This window comes from Salvelinus sp. IW2-2015, linkage group LG5, assembly GCF_002910315.2.
Source record: "Salvelinus sp. IW2-2015 linkage group LG5, ASM291031v2, whole genome shotgun sequence".
Lineage (NCBI taxonomy): Eukaryota > Metazoa > Chordata > Actinopteri > Salmoniformes > Salmonidae > Salvelinus > Salvelinus sp. IW2-2015.
In genome coordinates, this window is record NC_036844.1 from 32799479 (window position 1) to 32808109 (window position 8631).

Genomic DNA, 8631 nt, shown 5'->3' on the forward strand with positions numbered 1-8631 from the left:
CCAGAAGGGCTTGTATGGTTTGCCACATTTGTTATTTGTATTTGTAATCGTCACTGTTTCTATTGTTTAATTAAACATGTTGAGCCACTGGCTACGCTGCCGTGTTGGTCTGATCCCTGTACACCCCCTCTTCTAGTGAAGAAGAGGAGGCTGCCGTTACAAACACCCACAATTTCAAGACAACGCAGTCGTAGCAAACGGGCAGCAGCGGCCAGCAGCAGCAGCGGGAACCAAGGAGAAATGGACTTGGGAGACGTTGACGGAAAGTGTGCTACACATGGGAGGAGATCCTGGGCTGGGTAAGGATCGCTTCCATGGAACAGGTGGAGGCCAGCTAGCGAGAGCGAAAGACAGCTGAGAAGGGAACCGGTGTTATGAGGGAACACGGTCTGCAGAAGCCCGACGAAAAACCCCAAAAATTTATTGGGGGGGAATAAAAGCGGTATGTGCGCAGGTCAGTAGGAAACCTGCGCCCACTTCCCATCTTACCGTGGAAGACGGAGACGGGCAGAACACGGTGTGCGGAAGAAGCGCACGGTGTCTGCCTGATCGTGTTGCTAGCCCGTGCGGTACATTCCAGCCTCCACGTTCGGCCGGGTACAGTGGGCCATCGAGCCAGGTAACATTGAAGCCGGCTCCACACATCTGGTCTCCAGTGCGGTCTCCTCGGGCAACGTGTAATGGCACCCAGCCTTACGTAATGGTGTCCCGGTTCGCAGCACAGCCCCAGTGGCGGGCTATTCCACCCTCCGCACTGGCCTGGCTACGGGAGCATTAACCAGGTAAGGTTGGGCAGGCCGTGCTTAAGAGCTACTGTACGCCTTCAACGGCCGTAGCCCCCCTTAAACATTACCCCTCGGCACATCCGGCGCCACCTTCCCGCCCCAAGCCCAGTACCACCAGTGCCTACACCACACACACAGGCTCCCTGGTGCGTCTCAAACTCTGTTCTCCCTCCACCGCAACTCTCCCTTGGTGCGTCTCCGCCCAGTACTCCAGTTCCGGCACCACGGCACCAAGCTCCTTGCGTCGCCAGAGCCTGTTACGCACTTTCTCTCCGCGCACTCGCGCCTGAGGTCTCCCTCAGCCGGACCACCAGTGCCGGCACACGCACCAGGCCTATAGTGCGCGCTCGAGAGTCCAGTGTGCCCTGTTTCTGCTCCCTGCATAGCCTTGAGGTCGTGTCTCCCGCCGGTACCACCAGTTCACGGCACCACGCACCCGGCCTACTGTGCGCCTCAGCATGTCGAGTTCGGCCGATTGTCCAACGCCGCGTGCCACTGGCCTGTCTGCCCAGCGCACGTCTGAGCTTGCGCTGCCGGCCCAGCGCCGTCTGAGCGTTGCTGCCTGCCCAGCGCCGTCTGAGCCATCCGTTCTGCCCAGCCCATCTGAGCCATCCGTCTGCCCAGCGGCCATCTGAGCCATCCGTCTGCCCAGCGCCATCTGAGCCGCCCTCTGTCCAGACCGTTTAGAGCCGCCCGTCTTCCCGAGCCGCTAGACCGCCGTCTTCAGGACCGCCAGACGGCCAGCCAGTCAGGAGCCGCCAGAGCCACCAGCCATCAGGAAGCGCCAGACCCGAAACAGTCAGGAAGCCCGCCAGAGCCGCCAGCCAGTCAGGACCGCCAGACGCCGCCACCAGTCAGGAGCCGCCAGAGCCGCCAGCATCAGGAGCCGCCAAGACGCCGCCGTTCCAGTCATAGCGCCTTCCATCGAGCTCCTCCAGTCATGAGCTGCCCTGCCAGACTGAGCTGCCTTCCAGTCATGAGCTCGCCTCATCCTATCCTCATTGAGCTGCCCTCCAGTCATGAGCCTGCCTCCATCATGAGCTGCCCTCCAGTTCTGAGCTGCCTCTCAGTCATAGCTGCCATTCTCATCGCTGCCATCACGTCCGAGCTGCCATTACAAGTCCGGGAGCTTGCCCATTCAGTCCGGAAGCTGCCCCTGTGTCCCTGAGCTACCCCTTCTGTCCTGAGCCTACCCTCTGTCTGAGCTTACTCTCTGTCTGAGCTACCTCCTGTCCGAGCTAACCTTCTGTTCCTGACGTTATCTCCTCAATCTAGGGGGGACCTTGTGAAGGTCTCTCGACCGGGTCGGGGGCGAGGTCGCACTCAAAAGGATCGCTAAGGAGGGGACAAAGACAATGGTGGAGTGGTGTCCTCGTCAGCGCCGGAGCCGCCACCGCGACAGATGCCCATCCAACACCTCCCTTGAGTTTAGGGTGCGTTCGGAGTCGCACCTCAGCGAGGGGGTACTATCACGTTCTGACCATATATCTTGTGTGTTGTGCTTGTTTAGTGTTGGTCAGGACGTGAGCTGGTGGGCATTCTATGTTGTTGTCTAGTTTTGCTGTTTCTGTGTTCGGCCTAATATGGTTCTCAATCAGAGGCAGCTGTCAATCGTTGTCCCTGATTGGGAATCATATATAGGGGCTTGTTTTGTGTTGGGGATTTGTGGTGGTTGTTTCCTGTCTCTGTGTTTTCTCTGCACCAGATAGGGCTGTATCGGTTTGCCACATTTTGTTATTTTGTATTTGTAAGTGTTCACTGTTTATTCGTTTAATTAAACATGTTGAGCACTGGCTACGCTGCGTGTTGGTCTGATCCTGTTACACCCCTCTTCTAGTGAAGAGAGGGAAGGCTGCCGTTACAAAAATATACATTTCACAAGTCTCTGCCTCAGTTTGTATGATGGAATTTGCATATACTCCAGAAGATGTTATGAAGTCCCTCTTTGCCATGCAAAGAACTGAATCCCCAAAACATTTCCAATGCATTTCAGCCTGCCACAAAAGGACCCTGACATCATGTCAGTGATTCTCTCGTTAACACAGGTGTGAGTGTTGATGAGGACAAGGCTGGAGATAACTCTGTCATGCTGATTGAGTTCGAATAACAGACTGGAAGCTTCAAGGGAGATTGGTGCTTGGAATCATTGTTCTTCCTCTGTCAACCATGGTTACCTGCAAGGAAACACGTGCCGTCATCATGCTTTGCACAAAAGGGCTTCACAGGCACGGATATTGCTGCCAGTCAGATTGCACCTAAATCAACCATTTATCGGTCATCAAGCACTTCCAGGAGAGCAGTTCAACTGTTGTAAGAAGGCTTTCAGGGCGCCCAAGAAAGTCAGCAAGCGCCAGGACCGTCTCCTAAAGTTGATTCAGCTGCGGATCGGGGACCACCAGTACAGAGCTTCTTCAGGAATGGCAGCAGGCAGGTGTGAGTGCATCTGCACGCACAGTGAGGAAGACTTTTGAGGATGGCCTGGTGTCAAGAAGGCAGCAAAGAAGTCACTTCTCTCCCGGAAAACATCAGGGACAGACTGATATGCTGCAAAAGGTACAGGGATTGGACTGCTGAGGACATGGGGGAAGTCATTTTCTCTGATGAATCCCCTTTCCGATGTTTGAGCCTTCCGGAAAAAAGCTTGTCCGGAGAAGACAAGGTGAGCGCTACCATCAGTCCTGTGTCATGCCAACAGTAAAGCTACCTGAGACCATTCATGTGTGGGTTGCTTCTCAGCCAGGAAGTGGGCTCACTCACATTTTGGTAATAACACACCATGAATAAAAGAATGGTACCAACACATCCATCAGAGAGCAACTTCTCCCAACATCCAGGAACAGTTTGGTGACGAATAATGCCTTTTCCAGCATGATGGCAGCAGCTTGCCATGAGCAAAAGTGATAATAAGTGGCTCGGGGAACAAAAACATCAACATTTTGGGTCCACGGCCAGGAAACTTGCCAACCTTAATCCCATTGAGAACTTGTGGTCAATCCTCAAGAGGCAGGTGGACAAACAAAAATCACAAATTCTGACAAAAACTCAAGCATTGATTATGCTAGAATGGGCTGCCATCAGTCAGGATGTGGCCCAGAAGTTAATTGACCATGCCAGGGCGGATTCAGAGAAAAAGCGAGGAATGCGTTTATGTTCCTCAATGTTATTAGGTTTGATATTTAAATATTTTGACATGTAATTTCTGCAACCGTATTTTACGCAGAAAAGAGCTTCTAGGTATCAGGGCAGCCGATCACTCACCTCGGATTAGACAAATATTTTTTCAACAACAACAACAGCAAGCAGGACTCACACGACATTCCCAAAACCACAGAGACATCCCAATTATTCGCAAAGAAGCGAAGAGCAGAAAGAGCGATGCCTCTCCGGACCCGCAGAAGGCAACTAGGAAAGCTGCCGTTACCGTCAATATTACTTGCCAACGTGCATCATTGGACAAATAAACTAGACGAGGTACGATTACGAATATCCTACCAACGGGACATCAAAAACTGTAATATCCATGTTTCACGGAATCGTGCTGAATGACGATCATGGATATTCAGCTAGCAACGATACATGGCTGCACCGGCAGGATAGAACACAGCACACTCCGGTAAGACCAGGGCGGGTGGTCTGTGCATATTTGTAAAACAACAGCTTGTGCACGAAATCTAAGGAAGTCCTAATGTGCTCGCCTGACGTAAGTATATTATGATAAATTGCAGGCCACACTACTTGCCAGAGAGTTCTTCAGCTATACTTTCCGTGGCTGTTTATTTACCACCACCCAGACAGATGCCGCACAAGACCGCACAGCCAGCTGTATAAGAAATAAGCAAAACAGCAAACCACCACCCCAGAGGCGGCGCTCCTAGTGGCCGGAGACTTTAATGCAGGGAAACTTAAATCAGTTCACCAATCTCTATCAACATGTTAAATTGCAACCAGAGGGGGAAAAATCTAGATCACCAGTCTACTCCACACACAGAGATGCGTACAGAGCTCTCCCTTCCCTCCATTGGTAAATCCACCACAACTCTATCCTCCTGGTTCCTGCTTACAAGCTAAAATTAAAGCAGGAAGCACAAGTGACTCGGTCTATAAAAAAATTGTCAGATGAAGCAGATGCTAAACTACCAGGACTTGTTTCTATCACAGACTGGAACATATTCCGGGATTCTTTCTGATGACATTGAGGAATACACCACATCAGTCAACGGATTATCAATGATGCATTGAGGACGTCATCCCCACAGTGACTGTACGTTACATACCCCAACCAGAAGCCATTGATTACAGGCAACATTCCCACTGAGCTAAAGCGAAGAGCTGCCACTTTCAAGGTGCGGGACTCTAGCCCGGAAGCTTACAAGAAATCCGCTATGGCCTGCGACGAACCATCAAACAGGAAAGGGTCAATACAGGCTAAAATTGAATCATACCTACACCGGCTCCGACGCTTGTCGGGTGTGCAGGGCTTGCAAACATTACAGACTGCAAAGGGAAGCACAGTCGCGAGCTCCCAGTGACACAAGCCTATCAGACGAGCTAAATCACTTCTATGCTCGCTTCGAGGCAAGCAACACTGAGGCATGCATGAGAACATCAGCTGTTCGGACGACTGTGTATGACGCTTCTCCGTAGCCGACGAGTAAGTAAACAGGTCAATATACACAAGCGCTGCGGGCCAGACAAAATTATCAGGACGTGTGTTCCGTGCATGTGCTGACCAACTGGCAGGTGCTTACACTGACATTTTCAACATGAACCTGATTGAGTCTGTAAATACTAACATGCTTCAAGCAGACACCATAGCCCTTGCCCAAAACACAAAGGCAACCTGCCTAAATGACTCACGTCCGTAGCCATGAAGTGCTTGAAAGACGTGGTAATGGCTCACATCAACACCTTTATCCCAGAAACACTAGAACCACTCCAATTTGCATACCGCCAAACAGATCCACAGATGATGCAATCTCTATTGCACTCCACACTGCCTTTCCCACCTGGACACAAAAGGAACCACTGGACTTCCTGGCGGGCCGCCCCCAGGTGGTGAGGGTAGGTAGCAACACATCTGCCACGCTGATCCTCAACACTGGAGCTGTCCCAGGGTGTGGTGCTCAGTCCCTCCTGTACTCCCGTGTTCACCCACGACTGCATGGACAGGCACGACTCCAAACCATCATTAAGTTCTGATGACACAACAGTGGTAGGCCTGAATCACCGACACGATGAGACAGCCTATAGGGAGGAGGTCAGAGACCTGGCCGGTGGTGCCAGAATAACAACCTATCCCTCACTAACCAAGACTAAGTAGTATGTGTGACTACAGGAAAAGGAGCACTGAGCACGTCCCCATTCTCATCGAACGGGCTTGTAGTGGAGGCAGGTTGGAGCTTCAAAATCCTTGGTGTCCACATCAACAAACAACCTAGAATTAGTCCAAACACACCAAGACAGTCGTGAAGAAGCCACGACAAGCCTCTTTCCCCCTCAGGAGGTTGAAACGATTTGGCATGGGGCCTCAGATCCTCAAGAAAGTTCTACAGCTGGAACCATTGAGAGCATCTTGACTGGCTGCATCACCTATATAGCTGTATTATTAGCCATGTTATTACCCGGTACTCCCTGATTTAGCCATGTTGATTACCTGTACTCCCTGTAATATACCGTTTATTACTAGTACTCCATCTATATAGCCATGTTAATACCTGGTACTCCTGTATTAAGCGTTTTATTACTGGGTACTCCTCTATATAGCATGTTATTACCTGGTACTCCCGGTATATTAGCCATGTTATTACCTGGTACTCCCTGTATATACCATGTTAATACCTGGTTACTCCATCTATATAGCCATGTTATTACCTGGTACTCCCTGTATATAGCCATGTTATTACCTGTACTCCCTGTATATAAGCCATGTTATTACCCGTACCCCTGTATATACCATGTTATACCCTGTACTCCATCTATATAGCCATGTTATTACCTGTTATCGCATCTATATCATGCCTTGTTATTTTTATTTTTCATTTTTATAACCCTAACCCTAAACCCTAACCTGCCGCCGACCCACTACAAACACTCCCATCTCCACATCAACTACATCACCCTGCCCAACCAACACTAACACCTCCCATCTCCACATCAACTACATCCACCCTGCCCAGACCCACTAACAAACACTCCATCTCCACATCAACTACATCACCCTGCCGCCAGACCCACTACATCACCCTGCCCAGACCCACGACTAACATCCCCATCTCCCAACAAACATCACCCCTTCACCCTGCCCAGACCCACTAACACACTCCCATCTCCACATCAACTACATCACCCTGCCCAGACCCACTAACACACTCCCATCTCCACATCAACTACATCACCCTGCCCCAACCCACTACATTTTTGTTAACTGTAATTTTGTTACACTCCAACTTTCCCTCCATCTTGAACCAACATCAGTTKTTTTTAAGTCTTGGTTCCAATAGTTAATATTATTTTCTAAAAGATTGTCAGCTGGATAGACTCACTGCAAGGTTTTGTATATCTTACCTATCATTTGAACAWCATTTTCTAACTCAAATATAATTCCCTCAATGTTTAAATWGTTTATTTAGCAAATGTTTWACTTTTTTATTAACTCTGCACTGTTGGGAAATGGGCTCATAAGTAAGCATTTCATGTAAAGTCTACACCTGTTGTGTTCGGCTCATGTGACCAATAACATTTTATTAGAGTCAGCCCAGATATCGTCCCCATATCCTGAGTCCCAGCAGAGCTCTTGTGTCTACGGGTTAGGGTTAGGAGCAGGTCCAGGATGAGGGCTTACCTTGAGTCCCAGCAGAGCTCTTGTGTCTACGGGTTAGGGTTAGGAGCAGGTCCAGGATCAGGGCTTACCTTGAGTCCCAGCAGAGCTCCGGTGTCTACGGGTTAGGGTTAGGAGCAGGTCCAGGATCAGGGCTTACCTTGAGTCCCAGCAGAGCTCCGGTGTCTCGGGGCACCGTTCCATCCTTCATCCTCTTGTTTAGTATAATCCGCCCTATCAGGCGCTCGCCATCTTTGGACGGTTGCCATGTCATCGGGTGCTACGAGGTCAAACACAACACACATGTTGTGTTTAACAACAAGTAGGCTTCTCATGTTTCAAGAACAAAACATTAGAACAAGAATATAATATAGAAGAACATACTCAACAGAAAGAAGGGTGGAGGCCATATTACATGTGATGCATCGTGATTACATAAACTTAGATCAAGAGACATTGGAATTTGGTGTCAAATGGTGCTCTATCCAGGTACATCAGTATAACCACAGCATCTGTCATGATGAGTATAGGAAAAACCCTATGAAAGCTTGCTTTGCTGTCTTCGTGTGCTGTAAAGTCTGTATACGTTGTATTTACACTGTGCTGTCTCATGTGCTGTAAAGTCTGTATAGGCAGTATATTACACTGTGTAACAAATCCAACTGTCATGCATTTTAAATGCTGTGATGACACAGGAGAAGTGGTCATTCATATATCCATTGGCATGTGATTTAAGAGTTTGTGTGACCACAGCAGTGGTGGGTAGATGGAGAAGCATGCACTGGAAAACATGCAGAGAAAGAGAGAGAGGGGAGTAGGAAAAGAGAGAGAGAAAGGAGGAAGAGAGAGAGAGAGGAGGAAGATAGAGAGTAGGGAAAGAGCAAGGACTTGGTTTAATTAAGAAAATGACCACCAGGCTGAAAACAGTAACTTCCCACAGTGTTGAGGAGGGGGATAGAGGGTCTCATTCAGTAACCAGCCACAGTGTTGAGGAGGGAGATAGAGGGTCTCATTCAGTAACCAGCCACA

The 8631-nt window shown here is 49.6% G+C and overlaps 1 protein-coding gene across 1 annotated transcript in view; it reads right to left on the reverse strand.

Annotated features, from left to right (window-relative positions):
* Positions 1-8570, reverse strand: part of LOC111963728 (regulating synaptic membrane exocytosis protein 2-like) — a 49554-nt gene extending 40984 nt beyond the window's left edge. Inside the window, 2 exon segments of the mRNA XM_070443494.1 lie at positions 7763-7882; positions 8541-8570. Of these exon segments, the coding sequence (XP_070299595.1) occupies positions 7763-7882; positions 8541-8570 (150 nt within the window).
* Positions 8571-8631: the final 61 nt, after the last annotated feature.